This window comes from Montipora foliosa, chromosome 6 (assembly GCF_036669935.1).
Source record: "Montipora foliosa isolate CH-2021 chromosome 6, ASM3666993v2, whole genome shotgun sequence".
Taxonomy (NCBI): domain Eukaryota; kingdom Metazoa; phylum Cnidaria; class Anthozoa; order Scleractinia; family Acroporidae; genus Montipora; species Montipora foliosa.
The window spans coordinates 36,911,717-36,928,732 of record NC_090874.1 but is presented as its reverse complement, the minus strand read 5'-3'; the positions used below and the strand labels follow the sequence as shown (position 1 = coordinate 36,928,732).

The 17,016-nt window shown below is 40.5% G+C and overlaps 1 protein-coding gene across 1 annotated transcript; it reads left to right on the top strand.

The window, feature by feature from the left end:
• The first annotated feature begins 8,409 nt into the window (after positions 1–8,409).
• LOC138005484 (melatonin receptor type 1C-like) lies at positions 8,410–14,614 on the top strand. Its single transcript, XM_068851705.1, has 2 exons — positions 8,410–9,334; positions 14,400–14,614. The coding sequence occupies exons 1-2, from the start codon at positions 8,410–8,412 to the stop codon at positions 14,612–14,614; spliced, it is 1,140 nt and encodes a 379-aa protein (XP_068707806.1).
• The last annotated feature ends 2,402 nt before the right edge of the window (positions 14,615–17,016 follow it).

Below are 17,016 nucleotides of genomic sequence, written 5' to 3'. Positions count from 1 at the left end.
GGGGCTTCCGACATGTAACCACCAGTCCCATTTAGCAACAAGCGAAAGCCAAGGTTGTGTCCCAGGACTCTTTCCTTAGTCTTCTGGAGTATAGGAACACTCAAATAGATGGATTATCCTCTCCAGCCCAGCTCTTGATGAGCAGGAGACTACGTGCCCCGCCCGGCAACCGGAGACCAGCTAAAGCCAGAAGTCATCAACCCCAAGATGGCCAACGAGAGACGAAGCCTGAAACAAGCCTCCCAACGATACTATTATAACAAAGGCGCTAGGTCTACATCCAAACTAAGTCAAGAACCCAGATCGTACACAGTTCGCACGAGTGATGGAGGGCAGTACAGGAGGAATAGAGGATTCCTCCTAAAGGCAAACAAGAAATCATGGCAAAAGCCAGATTCCTCCAGCGACCAAGAGCCAGAGCCATGCAACCCGGAGAATGCTTTACAAATGGCCCATGGGTGTTCAGACAGTGAAGAACCTACCCCTGCAAGCATTTCTGGACCTACGCTAGTTGCCCAGACACACGACACAGACAATGCCCCATAAAGGACTCGCTCTGGTCGTGTCGTAAAGCCACCACTGAGCTGAAATCTATAAACTGTGTCCTCAGCAATGTTTCAATTTGACTGCTGTTATATCTCACCTTTAGTGTAGACAACAGTTTGCGAGCCCTCTCTGAGCCAGTGGACCATCTTATGACAGTTGTGTTTAGTGAGAATTTTTTTAAATGCCTTTCAAATTTATTGGCAGTATTTGTTATTTTACTCTTATGGGAGGGGTATGCAATGTTTGCACATAGTTTATCGGTTTCGCGCCTTTATTAATTTATGCGGGCTTAGCAACCAGGCTGTGAGAGATACGTGCAGGAGAATGCCATTTTAGTTTTAAGCGATAATCTTATAACATTCAGCGTTATATTAAAGGCCACCAGTCAGGATTTTACAGCTAGTTGTGGTGATCTATCGTCTTCACCTTCTCCTTGCTTTTCTACAAGCAAATGTTGCTTTGTTTATGCTAAAAGTGGAATACTATCTTGTCTTTAGAGGCGTTAGAGAAGGAGATTTTAGTTTTAAGCCCTCAAAGGTGGGCTCACACTTTTGTCACATCCGCCTTAATAATGCCGTTATTGCACTGTTGTTAGTGACAAAATGTTTTGTTGGTAAGTTATTCATTAGCATAATTGTAACAGAGAGCGGGATATTGTTTTTTCTTTGTCATGTCTCTTCATAACACTGACCAAACAAAGGATTTGATCGGAAGGAAAGGTCGTAATTCCTTCAAAGAAAATGTAAACGGCAGCAAAGCTACGGCAATATGTCTCTTTTATTTAAGTATGGTATTTGTTAGAGAAGGCTTGTGTCTATTCTTAAATTAGTCACTCACTCGTGAGATATTAGGGAGTTTAAGAAACGACGACGGCTACAGCAACGACAACGCCAAAGAGCAGTGATATTATTGGTTAAAAGAACCAAAGTGATCGTGCTGCACGTGTGGCACAACATTTCTCTCCCGTACTCGTCAAAACTACTAAGGGCCTGTTTACATGGAGGTGGGGGACCCCAGGTAGTTGCGGTAACCCGCCTAGGCGAGGTAACACGCCTAGGTGAGGTAACCCGCCTAGGTGGGGTAACCCGCCTCTCCATATAATCTCATTTTTATTTGATCATGTTTACATGATAGGTGGGGTAACCCGCCTAGGCGGGTTGCCCGGTCTGCAAGGTTGGGTAACCCTGTCGGCCGGGGTCGCATTTTGCCATGTTAACGACTCAAGGTGGGGTAAGCCTAGCCGGGCTCGAGTTCATGTTGCATTTGCTACAACGTCTAGTAACGTCACCCCGGGACCCCGGGATTGTAAGTTTGCATGTAAACACGGGCCATTTTTCGACCACGGCTAGGCGGGTTACCTCACCTACCTGGGGTCCCCCACCTCCATGTAAACAGGCCCTTAGTGAAATGACCAAACTTAAGGTTTTGACGACAGCGTGGACAAACTACAGTGAACCTTTTAGTCTTCCTTTTTACTTCAAATTCGTCCGTACCAATCCAGTTACAGGACATTTCGCCCATATTGTATACAGCTGTTTCGAGAAAGGTTGTCAAAAAGAAGCATAAAAGCGTACGCCACAATGCCGAAAGGCATTATGGTAAACTCTCACTTTGAGTCAACGAAAACATGACAGCAATGCTATCGAAAAGGTCACCTAGGAATGCATGCTCAGGTTTTGTTACTGACATTGAGATATGAGAGAGTCTCAAATTTCAGTCAAATGATACAAGCCATGAATTAGTAACAAAGGGTTAGGATTCACAGCGAAAGCAAGATTCTGACGACTTTAACTTTACTCAATTTTTGCCATGTTTCCCACAGAAAGTTTGAGAAATGTACAAAAAATCGTGGCGCACGTGCAGAGCCATTATTTTTGCTAATAAACCTTTTTGTTTTGGCAGCGTGATGGCGGGAGAGAGCTTCGACACAAGTCTATACTTACTGCCACTTCGTTAACGCTATAGAACTCTTTCATCCAAATAGCTTACCATCGTAGGTCTTCAATGTACGGTCGTGGCATCATCGATTCTGTGCGTTCACTACATATTGAATACAGTAACTGTCCCGTACTACATTTCGGCATTGTCGCGAACGCTCTTACGCTTCTTTTTGACAACCTCTCTCAAAACAGCTGTAATATAAATAAGATGGAATAATCATGAAATACTAAGAATAGCTCAAACTCATATTTTGAAGTAACGTTTTCGTCGCCGTAGCCGTCGTGGTACGTTTCTTAAACTCTCTATTGCTCTTGCCACGAGAACCACGAGTTGCTTGTTAATGTATGGGCAATGAATATACATGGTAGAGATTAAAAAGCAGGCCTAAATACGAATACTGGGTATTAATACAAACCAAGAAAAGCGGGGAAAAAAAGGCGGTACCTGCGTGACGTCGTTGATCAATATGACCATTCGTATAGACCGTATTCATAAATGGCTACTATAAGTAAGTAATTATTATTTTGTCTTTATGCTAATCATCCTCACTAGCCTCGTTATCACGAACAAATTCAGAAGAATTTTTGCTCCAAAGTGAGGCTAGTGAAGATGATTAGCACAAAGACAAAAGAATAATTTATGGGCAGCCATTTATGAATACGGTCTATTAAATCCAAAATATATGCCACTCGGAAAACAGCGAAAAAGGCTCCATCCAAGTGCATGTGATTGACGCGCAAATGGCGTAGGTGCCCAATTACAGGTATCCAGTTTGGAGTTGTTCAGATTGAATACCCGTAATTGGACGTGATCGCGCGCCAATTACGCGACAAATAGGCGCGCACAGAGCAAATCAGATTCGAGAATTTTGTAAATGTTACGATTATGATCTTAATAATACTTGTGATGATGATGATGATGATAAAATCTGTTAGGAAATCATGGAGTAAGTAGTAGCGGAGCACCATACTCATAGGAACAGGTAGGAACCCATGAGATGATTTTCTCCTCATAGTAATCATGGCAAGCGGTATTGCTTATGGGCGCGTACGACGACGAGGTCTCGCAATACAAGCCACTTATAGTTTCCTAACCATGAGTGCTGGAACACGCGCTTCTTAAAATTTTTGTATTTTCCCTTAATCAAAGTATTGGCGAAATAATTGAGTATGAAGGACGCGGGCTAAAATGGTTCTTAAGGTATTAACACCACCCCTCCTGGCATGGATCCACCGCTGGTCTAACCTATTTTTTTAGTTGTGGAAAAGGAAAAAAATCCATGAAGTATTATCCACAGGTAAATAAAGTGTTTCAAAGATTACACCAAGACCAATATGAACCGATCGACTGCAGGTTCGAGAAAGACTAAGTCTCCTTTATTGCAACCGTTATTAAACCTCGCCCAACTACTTAAGCAGGCCGTGAAGAAATTGGCCAAAGCGTCCGCTGTTTTCTCGAAAAACACAAACCTTTTCATCAAGCATATTTAAGGGTACCAATTGCTGCAATAAGTGCTTTCGTTTTACGGTTTCTTTTCTTCAGAACGCTTTTTAGATCCAGTCAATCATAACTTTGGAATTGTAGCTTTCGACACTTTGAGAAACACCTGGCTATGGTGACAAGTACATGTTGATGAACACACTTTCAGCCACTCAGGTTTATTACTTATTTAAATGACATAGGCAAATAGGCACCCGAAAAAAACGTAAAAATTGAATAGGCTGAAAGAACTCTTTCAACTATTTATTTTTACAAGATCCGCTGACATTCATACATGAACATTACGAAATATGATCGGCTTGTTTGGAAAAAACAAAAAGCAAAATGATTTTTACTTTTGATGGCTTAAAAGCTCTCCGTTTTTAGGATGCAGATGGAATTGAGGCACCCGAAAAGGTTTTCGGCAATTTCTAAAAACGGGTCTCAGCTGGATTCGTAAAAGTTTCTACTCCGAGATGGAGTAAATTGAAAAGTCGACCAGACTGACCTCTTGATGAAGAGGATAGACAAGAAAAGTTTATAAGGGAAGGTGGTTTTACAATTTGCTTGTCTGCTAGTCCTTTAAGGTCGCTTTTTCTTCGGACGGAAAGCGCAACAACGGATCAACGTTCGGATCGGATTGGATTTCAGCTGTTGGTGAAGAGGCGTCGTTGCCTGCTTTTTGAGCCGTCTAAAAATCTGATATTCGCCTCTAGAGGGATGGAAAGTGCTGTAATTTGCCGAAGGTGCATGCCTGTAAATTGCAATAAGATTTTTCCAGTTAAAGGTACTAGGCAAATCATCACGAAAAGTCACGAAAAGTATATAACTATATATAGAGCGCTCTTCATTTGTATTGCGAGTTGAACGTTTTTTGTAATTGCGTAGGTTTTGCATTTCAATAATTTGTTGAACAAAAAATTAGTTTCTTACGGATGGTGATAAATGAAAATAGTCAGCAGAAAATTTGTTTTCCTATTGTAAAATGCATCTGAAATCCCTTGTATGTTGAATCAGGCGTAAACGTATGGCATCTAGGATAAGGGGATCATTTCTTAAACATGACTCAAGGACGCGATCAAGTACTTTTTCTACAATGCCTGTGTTGAATGAACATCATTGAATTTTCGAGGGACTGCGCATCATTCAACAGGAAACTATCTACCGCGTGGACTCAAAATCCAGAACGACACTGCTCATTGCCAGTGCGGAGGAGAGCGATTTGAATTGTTTTCGGAGCACCACAAGGCGGATCAGACGAGACACTCAAACGTAAAGGAAGAAGCCAAATAAAATAATAAACAAGACTTGTGGTTATGAATTGCTGCAAGGTTAAAGAATACTCACGACTTCACTGATTCGCACAACTACCTATTTTCCCTGTTTTTTCTTAAGTAAACTCCGTTTTATAAACTTCAGTTATTTTCAATAAGAAACCTCCTTATTAGTTCCCCAAAATCTAGACTGGGTAAACTGACCCTGGTGGTGCTGAAAAGCTATTGAGCTCGAAGTGTCCTTAATTTGTATAAGCTTGGATATAAGAATTATCGCATTGTTTCGCAAAGAAAATTGTAAACAACCGAACTCGCCCCAAAAGAGTGGCAAATTCTAGGGTAATAGTTCAACTTGGTATTAGCGATTGTGACCAAAGTGTGCATGTTATGAATGTGTAGGCACTCGTCGTAAGATCAAGACTTGTATTCTAACAGATCCCAAGGGGATTAGGCAACAGTCAATCATATGGCGGGAATGTGTTCTCTGGTGTCGGCTATACACGCGGAATACATTCTGGCCATATGATTGGCTGTTACCTTGGGATCTGTACAGCGTGGGAGTCGATCTGAAAATAACTTGAGACATATTACTATTGAAAAGGACGTGTGGGGGATGCTCTTTCTTCCCCCTTTATTTTCTCTTGAGAAAAGCTATTTAAGAAAACCAAACAGTGGCCCGTTTAGCGACATATGCACGCACGACATGAGAAAATCGGCCAAGCAACAGTATTTCATGCGTAATTTGGAAAAGAAGGAAAAAAGAATCCACAACATGGACACTGATTAACTTTTGTTGAGAAAAATGTGGCAAAAATCGAGTCATTTCTGAAATTAAAATTGATAATAAAACCATAAATTCCGCAGATGAGATATAGGAGGCTTTTATGATTATTTCGCAGCTATTGCCGGCACCAAATCAAGCAAGCGAAATACAGCCTTCTACAGTTGTTCCTGAATCCTATCTACAGTCAAGCTACGCTGTCTTTAGTCTCTCAAAGCTCCAAGCGTCAGCACTGTATGCATGCTTCTGCAGCAACTAGATGTCTCAGTCGTTAGAAATTCAAAAAATGTGGCAAAGAAATTCGTTCAGAAACAGCGTAAATGATCTAGCTCAAAAAAAATCTGACTTTTAACAGAGGGAATTTAATACAGAACATTGAGTGAAAACGATACACGGTGAATTACGAAAACTGTCTCTGTCAAATTTTATTAGAACAGCGCTGACAGAAGGGATTTTATGTGAATTCGTAATAGGCAAATGATGAAATCTGGATTTTTTTAAAGAAACAAAAAGCATTTTTTAAGTTTTTAACAATCCCCGTTGCCATAGCAACAGCACAAACCTCAACCAAAACTTCTGTGTTAACCTTGATACTTTCGAAAAACGGGCGCCTAAGCATAAATAGGATAAAAAATAATGGTGAATTAAGCATATATATTTGAAAACGGTGTTCGGTCACCTTAAATTGAAAGCAAATAAGCTTAATCTTAACGAAGCGAAAACTAAGAGTGTATGGTCATGGGATCTCAGATCAGAAGCTCTGGAGAACTCAATATCAAATTAGACAACCAATCAATCGTCTTTCATGGTCTAACCATATTAGTGAAGTATATAGAAAGATATTCTCGGCAATAGGTGCCTTGAGGCGTATTAGCCACCTCACAAAAGTTCCTAAAATCTATAAGGCTTTGTCTGAATGGTAGAACCTTATTCATTCTGATTACTGTAGCCCCGTTTGGGATAGATTGAGTAATTATCTGAGAACCATGCTACACAAATAGCAAAACCGTGAAGTGATTCTATAAGCCAGCTTAGAGGAAAGTTCAACCTTGATTCTCAAAACACTAAAATGGGACCAGGAAGAAACATGATGATGTTCAAGTCCTTCAACAGTTTGACCTCTGTATACATTCGGTAACTATTTAGCGACCGATTTGCGTAATTCTCTCCCCAAATTGACATTGCCCAAGCCGCGTATTATTTGAAACATACTTTTTTCTACAGCGGTGCACTATTGTGGAACTCCTTACTTGAAAATGTTAGGGTGCGATTAAATATCAATTGTGCGGTTCAAGAAGGAAATTAATCACGCACTTGAATCTGCGCTGTCGGACTTTTCAGTAGAACAGTATTTTCATAATAATTTCAAGTTAATTCCTATGATATTTCATTATTGTAATTAGAAAGCTATTGTCTTTACTGAAGATTTTTACCGAGTTTAAATGAAGAACTACTGGCACTACTTTTGGACACATTACTCCAAAACGCATTTCAGGTCAAACTATAACAATGAAGCCTTGTTTGTTTCTAAGGTTGAGACCACTTAACTCGAATTTCAATAGTTACCGGCAAATGAAAATAATCATAGCAACTAGTTTTCGATTAAGCAAAAGCGGCAAAAACGGAAACTCCTCATAAAAGTGGCATAAACGACAATAAATTACACAAGTCATGCTAACCTGTATTATCACTATTTGTCGGCGGTGAAGAATTTAAGATAGAATGGCGGCCTAAAGAGGATTTACCTTAATGTAGTATAAACAATACACCGGCTGAGCTGAGTCGTCACCGGCTGTGATTAAATTTTAAAGGTCGCTCTCAACAGCTTTCGGGCTGTCAGAGGATCAATATATCACGCCCGATTCCTCAAAAATCCTCAAAACGAAAATGGGCACTTTTTCAATGTTTGCATAGGGGGGGGAGATGGGAGTTTTGGAAACCCAAGACGCGATTGAGGGTTAAACTTTGCACAACTGTCGAGATTCTCCCAACTTTCCGAGTACTTAGATGAGGCTATGTAAACACGGAAAAAGTCCTCTATTGCTTTTATAAAATATTTCTCAAAAACAATTCGATAAATGAAGGACAATGACAGTGTTTTTACTACTTGATTGAAACGAATTTTCTTGATACGCGGTCAAATTTCCTACCAGCCAATTAACACGTGCGTATGACAACACATAACCAATCAAAATTCGTGTGTTGTCACAGCCGTGTTTACACACTCTCGTCTTAACACAGATATTGATAGTGACCAATGACAGTGCGCGTGCTATCCTAATTATTTTATAATTTAAAATGTTGGACAAACGTTTTGTAAATTAAGCTGCCAGCTCAGTCGAAATTGTTGACATATCAGTGCATCTGCAGTTGAAGCTAAAGAAACTCATGGCTGCTTTCTTGAACGAATACCCCAAATTGAAATTTGACTTGTCTCATCGCAACATCGTATCAAGGATAATGGAGCCTCTAATTCTGACATTCCTTATTATCATTGCGTTTGTTGGTAATGGTATCGTCTGTGCCGCTGTTTGCAAATATCGCCGCCTTCGTACGCTTCCAAACATGTTTGTGACAAATTTAGCAGTGAGCGACATTTTGATGTCTCTCATCGTCATGCCAATCTCCCTGAAGGTCCTCCTCTCAAGCGAATGGCCATTTGGACCGGTGGTCTGCGATTTCCAAGGATTTCTCCTGTGCTCTTTTGCCATAGTTTCAATGGGAAACATGGCAGCGATTTCTGTCAATCGCTACTTCGCAGTTTGTCGCCCGATTGCTAACAAAGTAATTTTTACCAGGAGAAACAACATGGTGATAATCGCATTGTTGTGGCTTTTACCGAGCATCGCCAGCGTCCCTCCTTTGGTTGGATGGGGTTATTATGCATTTCACCCGGGAAAAGCAATCTGTATTTACTCATTCGACGTCAACATGACCTACACCACTCTTTTTATTCTCTTTTTCATTGGATTACCTATGGGATTCATCGTGTTCAGCTACACTAAGTGTTTCTTTGCTATCAGATCAAGCAACCACCAAATTGCCCAGATGGACGACAATCGGCGGCGAGCAGATCAGGAATACAGAAAATGGATGGAAATTCGCGCTACTTTGACAATGATGAAGGCCACTCTGGGTTTCATCCTATGTTTTTTTCCCGTATCTGTCATCGGCTTCATAGACGCGTTTACAGGAGGCGGAAATTTACCGCGTCGAGTTTTCACAATTTCCACTTTTGTTGTCTTCTTGTCCAGTACTATCAACCCGTTCGTCTATTGGCTTTCAAACCGCGACTACCGCAGAGCCTTTCGGGACCTCTTTCTGTGTACCAGAAAAATTTTTATGATTAACAGTTCTAGACCACAAAGGGTTCACACGATTATCGATATCCCTCTTCAAACCGTACCCACAAAGGTTCCTACCATTCATAAATAACTGCTTGACCGGTCAAGCAAACTCTTTTTCAGCTTTATCTTTTCGGTGAAGCATATTCGTTTGTCTCCTGGTCAGTCTAGCTAGGTAGTGGCAGTAATATAATGATTAAGTGCGAGGTCTGATTTCTGTAAACAACATGTTATATGTTACTTTAATTTTAAAACTCAAAATGTGAGGACGTGTACATTTATCATATATTTAAAACACTTCCTCGACGTTTTTGTTGGCTTAGATCCCTCTTATTTTTACTAATATTGATTTTTAAAGGGACACGGTCAGCTGTTGCACATGCGCACTGAACACCATTTTTAGCTACTTCGTTGATCAAGTTAGGAAAGATCATTATTTACAAGAATGACCGGGTCGGGAAAAAAAACCAAAAGCGCTTTTATAGATGTTCTTACCGTGGCGAAGGGCTTTGCGTTTTTTCTTGAACAACCTATAAAAGCTGCTGCAGAAATCCAACAATTGTTGGATGAGAAGAACGCGTGGGAACCTGTATTCGTATTGAAATTCAACCAATAATTTGCAATACGTATATACCAAATAAATATTGCTTTGTCTGATCGCTGTAGTAGCCAAAACGCCGGGCCAAGGCCGGGGCCGGGGCCGGGGTCGGGGTCGGGGTCGGAGTCGGGGTCGGAGTCGGGGACTCCCTCTTACCCGCTCAGAAAATGAACCTGGAACTATGCCTTTCCCGATTATGCTAGTAAAACTGGCATTTTATGCTCCTAGTAATTCTCGTTTTACGCCACAAAAATGCTCAAATTATGCTCGATTCTCAAAATAATGCTACTGTAGTTCCAGACAACATTAATGCTTTGTTTTATTTCAAGCAAAACGTAGAAACCCAGGCATCATGTGTGCTTATCATCAACTGAATAAAGCGGCCAGTGCTTAATTGCTTGTTTGTAAAACTTCTGATACAGCCAAAACAAACAGTTTTTTAATGTTCAAAGTCCTTAGCGCTTGCTTGTACTGTGACATGACGCTAACCTGGAGTTAGTCAACAAGAGCACAATTCTGTGTTGCTCGTTGAAGGGACTGGTCTATGTTTTCCGTAAGAATTTGCTTTTATGAGCTGCAAGTTTCGAGAGGATGGCGTGGCATTGGCTGACGCCATCATGTTTGTTTCAGCCAGCACGTGAACGGCATCTGAAAGTTAACCGCTGACCAGCTAGGATCAGACGTCTTTCGAATCTCAATTCATACTTCAATTACAGAAATCCTTCTCTCAAACACAAAAGCAAATCATCACAATGCTCAATTCTCAAATTCTTAAATTCTCAGCATTTAAAGTCTTTGGAGTGCTGAAATCTAGATCAAAGTTATGCAAAATGCTAACTGATAATGCTAGCAATTCTTTTTACAGAAAAAGTGTGAAAAAATGCTTGTTTAACCAAATAATGCCAAAAAAATGATAGCATAATTGGGAAGGGCCTACCGGGAACCCAATTCTTTTTACAGAAAAAGTGTGAAAAAATGCTTGTTTAACCAAATAATGCCAAAAAAATGATAGCATAATTGGGAAGGGCCTACCGGGAACCCAGGCGGCAAAAGAGAGAGTCCTGTATTACTTGCAGGCGCATGCTCAGAATGACGCCTTTTTTCCCCCAAAACTGGGAGAAAAACCATATTTGGAAAATGATTCCTTATTTGGGCATAGTTTATTGGAGTGCTTTTATACTGGAGACATGGCGGATAATGTGAAAGAAAATTATGATGCCAAGTTTCTGGAGAGCATTGACTTCGCATTTAAGAAATGCCACTTAATCTTTGTGGCTAAGGAGGAACAACTGCAAGCTATTTATGCAATCATTGCCGGTAATGATGTTTTTGTTAAAGCAGCAAGAGCTCATTAAGCTATTGTAGCTGTTTGAAACATTGTTGTTCCTTTAATGTTTTTGTGATTTTTTTCGATCCGAATCCGATGGTAATTGTAAATCATTCCTTCTTATCGTGAGTCCCTATGGTGGAGAATCAGATGGATGACATAAAAGCACGGGATTTTGTGCCCTGAAACCTAACTGAACAGCTTCATGATGTTGACGCAGAATATCAAATATCAAATTGTGATTTAATTGCTCTCCCGAGAGTCTTTATAAAGAATTCGTGCAAGAGCAGCCGCTAAAATTGCAAAAAATATCGTAAGTTGTTGACGAAGCTCACTGTGTGTTACAGTGGAAGTACGAAACTTACAAATGTACTTTAGGTCGTGGATGTGAATCGCTCAACAATGACTAATAAATCTCCTGCTTGAACTCTTGTTTATTGCTCATTACTTCCCTCGATCTAGTTATATGATAATCTCACTGATCCAGTGAACATATATATTTGAGTTGCACAGTACTAATTGAAAATGTGATCGTCTAGGACCAATTCGTTTTTCAAAATCGAGAACAAATTGTTTGGATAACCAATGTAAAACAGTTTGATAAAAAATGTCGTAAATACTCTATTTTTTTGGCTATCTCAGCTTTATCAAGAATAATACACAAACAGAGTAATTTAGAGTAATTTTAAGAGTAATTAGAGTAGAGCAATTTACTCAGAGTAATTTTTCCACAGAGTAATGTTTAAACTCACTCGTTGCATTAAATCTTTCTTTCCTTATAAGGATAGAGTTAGCCGTGGCCAAAGGGCTAAGTTTGTATATAGAGCTGCCTGTTGGGACTGCAATGATTGTTATATCGGAAAAATTAAAGGAGGACCTGCGTGACAGAAAAACTGAGCATTATTCCTGATAAAGTTAGATAAAACTGAATTAAACGAAATTGAATCACAACCTGGACTATTTGTTTCTTTACATATCAGTTTGTGTTGATAACGCAATTGTTCCTAATTTATACATGTATTTGCACAGTTAAACATCGATTATCCCGACGTTGATTGTTAGGATTATTTTTCTGGTAAAAATTTGTTCGTGAATATTAATTAATAAGGATGAAAGATGATTTTCCTTCCACTAAATCCTTGAAATATGCTACTTAATTGAAAAGCACTTTCCTTCTGAAACTCATTGTTAGAGATAAAGTACTTCTGGCTCCGAGCTGTTTTGTTGCTAAGTGAAATCCAATGCTACATTTACTAGTTCAGCGTCTGCACAGATGTATTGCGATCTTCTCTCTGTCGTTACATTTATTCGGTTTTTTCTCCTCGTTTGGTCACGACAAGGCATAATTTCGATGTTATTTTCCTGACAACGCAAATCACGCAGTAATTTTCATGCACGATTTTTTGTCGGAGTTTGCATTTGTCCTTTATCAGTTTATACATCCACCCTGGCAATATGATTGGCTCATTCCGAACATGCGCCTGCAAGTAATACAGGACTCTCTCTTTTCCCGCCTGGGTTCCAGGCCCATTCTCAGGGCGGGGTAAGAGGGAGTCTCGGAACAGGACTAGGTCAGAGTGTGTTTTCTTCGCTTAGCAGCACATTTTCAAACCACATTTTAATGTGGGTTAATTCGTAAAAACCTTCTCCCCAACACAAAACGAAACAAAAAACAGTCACGTACAGTTCCACGCTGGCACCAACACCTCGAGAGTCTAAACGCCTCCACACTCACAGGAAAAAGATCACGTGCACACTAAAAGAAAGCTAAAGGAAAGGCTTGATTCCCTCAACCTGACTCTACCTGATCTGGACGAAACTTTCTGATTCTGATACCTTTGGAGGGAGGGAGCAATTATAGGAGAACTCAGGGCAAATTTTGAAAAAGTATACCCCAAGTATGTGTTGTTATTGCAAAGTGAGGTGGCTCGTGATGGGATCAGTGTAGCAGAGAACCTGTGCAAACAAGCAGTCATGAGCTCAGAATAAAAATCAGTGAGCGGAATTTGGAGTTGGAAAAGGAAGAGCTTCGATCGCGCCGTAGTGACAAATCGTCGTCTTCAAAAGGAACTGGTCATAGTCGAATTCATCTCAACTTTCTGTTTTGAAATTGAATTGAAATCTATGACAAAACTGGATAAAAGGGAAGTCGAATTGAAGTATTCTAAAATTGAAGCAGAGACAAAAGTGGAAATGCAAAGAAAAAGATGCGAAATTCTCAAGTAAATCAGTTAAGGCATGGGCCCCAACCTGGCCCCAAATTAATTGCGCAAAAAAGTAAGGGGGCTGCCTAACTTCTGAAGGTAACAACCTAAGACTTTCGCAGACTAATAACGTGACAAAAATTTTTATATTGATGTAGATGACGCATGCAAATGAGGTCACGTGACTTGTTAAGGCCACAAAACTCAAAACAAAAAGCGGCAACAGGTTATGCTAAAATTTATCTCACTTCTCTATTGTTAAATTAGTCAAAATGGTAAAGAAAACGAACTCTGCTTGGCCTTTGTTAAATATGTCTTTATAGTTTTGGAAATGAAAGTGCTGAGGCAGAAGTAGATGAAGCGGCTAAGTTAGAAGAAGAAGAAGAAGAAGAAGAAGAAGAAGAAGAAGACGACGACGACGAAAAAGAAGAAGTGAAGAATCCAAATTTGCTTGACCTGAAGCAGTCCGAAATTCCTATCGACACTAAGGATGAACGTACTCGGGAATATGTCATCTCTGTGGGCATCTTCTACATCCAGCTTAACTCCTCTTCCGTACTCGTTTCAGCCAGTTGCCAAGGAAGAGCATCCATCGTTGTCCCAACAGAGCATTCAGTCTGGTGAAAGGGTGTTGCAAACCAACCCAGAACATGATCGAAGGAATGTTGATTCCCAGAAGCAGCAGGAGGACATGATTCTCTCATCCTCCGATGAGCGCACAAAACAATCAGCCAACCACTCCTGGTATCTTTATAGCTGTTAAAGAACATCACTTAGGCAGGGGGTATGGAGGCTTCTACTTTCCCAAAGCCCCATTTAAAGGTATTTGATGGAGACCCCTTAAACGGCTGCCTTTGAGACAATGATTGAGAAACGAGCCATGAGTTCTAATGAAAAAATTGTGTATCTCTTACAGTACTTGTTAGGGGCACAAGGATCGTCGAATGTTACCAGTTCGTTCAGAAACAAAACGCCCACACAGAATCAAAGAAAACCCCACCGTCGTCGCAGATTCGTAAACGACTTGAAAAGTGGCCAAGCATTCCATATAGAGACGGAATTGTCTTACGTGACTTTTCTAACTTCCTCAAGACTTGTGAGCTCGCCGTGTAGTCAGTAAAGGATCTCAGTTGAAGCCCTTAACAAGCAACACGACAACAAGGAGCTTGTGAAAGTGCTACCCTGCTGGGCACATCCTAAATTGGGTGTCAGAGTAGAGGGAGATTATCAGCTGAAACACAGTGATAACAAGTTTCGAATTCCGCCATTCTTAGAGTTTGTTTGTTGCGTTACGGAGATTGCAGAGGTGCAATGCTTACCAGACCTCACCAGCTTGGTCACCAATGTGTCTATGAAAGAACCCTAGTCTACAACCTATAAGAGTAAAACTACAATCGTCGTCAAAAGTTGTTGGGAAGGTTTCGGGCATCAGATCACTTCACACCTAATTCGATTTTTCTAACTATTGGCTGAAGTATTTGGGAAATACCATGCTCTTGTGGACCCCCTCCCCCATATTCAATGTTTGAGTTCTTCAGGTAAGAAAAGTCACCATTTTTTTCCCCTGGAAAATCCAACATTGAAAAGGGGGAGCCGGAGGGGTATCTGTAAAATGAAGTTACCTTCCCAACACTTTTGTCCATGATTGTAGATCTCGAAGGAATAATGAAGCTAGTACACTTTAACCAAAATCAAGGAAGGAAAAACAATATCAAAGAATGAAAAGAAGGTATCCCGTCTATATTGTAGTAGTGAGTCACATGGTCTTGACTTGTGCCAAGAATTCATTAAAAAACTCTGAAGTGAAAAAATTCAGTTATCGTAAGAAAGGGGCTTTTTCCTTAAATTCTTGACCTATGGTCACATATCAAAGGAGAACAAGTGTGATAATGTCCCGAGCTGGGCCAAATGTAAGCGATTGGAGTTATTTTCATAGATTTTCGCAAGGCTGTCGACTCCGTTGACCACAGTATTCTGGGTGATAAGATGCAAGCCTGTGGCATAAATGATAACCTTTTGATGTGGTTACTAACAAATCGTCATCAAGTTCTTGAAGTCAACGGCATTCAGTAAGTGAGAGTTACTAGGAGTAAAGTATGGAGTTCATCAGGGCTCCCTAGTTGGGCCCAGACTCTTTTCAATTTATGTTAATGACTTTTCGGAATCAATTTCACAAGGTAAACTGCATTTATATGCTGAAAGAAGGGGGTAGTTTCTAAAGAAACTGTGGTGCTGCGTCGGTGGGGAAGTAGTATACAAAAATTTTGGTTTTATCAACGGAGTTGATAATGTAAATTGGCCACCGTACAGAGAATTTCGAGCGTTAGCCCTTCGTCAGAGCGAATCGAGGAATTGTAGGTTACGTGTGGTTTTTATAGTAGAGTTGGAGCTACGCTATTGGTTGTAACATGGCAACGTGAAAAATAGGAAGATATTAGTTAAATGAAAAGCGTTCGTTAACATCGTGAGGATTAAGGGAGCCGAGTTGGAAGATGAATTTTAATTTTCAAAATTCTAATACAACCTTTGCTACAGAGTACCGAGCAAAAATATTTTAAGTGCTGCCTGCATGAAAGAGATTTTTGAGAGAGACTCGAGACAACAGGCCTCAATTCCCCTACGCTGTGCGTGGAGGATCGTAAATTCCTGGATAACCTGGGAACTGGAATTCACAAAAGGAGTGATGCGAACTACGAGATGCCATTGTCACTGCGCCATGAAGACACAGAGCTGCCTAACAATCGGTCACAGGCCCTAAGGAGATTATCGCTACTGAAGGCAAGATCTAAGAGAGATCCCTATCACCGTAAGGGTTGCACTGAGGTTATGAAAGGTAAAGGTATGATAGCCCATTGGGTTTAAAAGGCCTCCCTAAGCGACAGCAAAAGTGTCAAGATTGGAAATGGCCGAATTAACTACGTCCCTCATCATGGGTCTCTCATCCCACCAAACATCCACAAATAAGAGTGGTTTTCGATTGTAGTGCCACGTACATAGGAACTTCACTAAACAAGAACTTATTAGTACAAGGGCCAGAGATGACTGACAGTTTGACAGGCGTTCTCTGTCGTTTTCGACATGTGACGTGAAAGTAATGCATGGTTTCACCATTTCTTTGTCAATGATGAATTCAGAGACCTGCTACGATTCTTTTGGTGGGATCCAGGTGATTTGAGGAACGAGGCCAAAGAGTATTGCATGAAGGTACACCATTTCTCTGATGCAAGTCAAGTTCAAGCATGTTAAGGCATGTCTCAAACGATAAGCCAGACCCTCCGCAAAGTTGAAAACTGTTTCTATCAAATGTATCGCAGCTGAGGCACCAGAAAAGAACTAATGCGTTCTCAGCAGCCTTAACATACTTAGCGCATTGTTGTCTTGGGCACTTGTTTCGTGACCTAACAATATCTAGAAACGCCGCATTGATTCTTTTCCCTCCATTATTATTTTCTGTCATGGTCAACGACATTCTTTGTTAATTGTCAACAAAATAGAGTCATATGCGGGTTACAAATAACATAC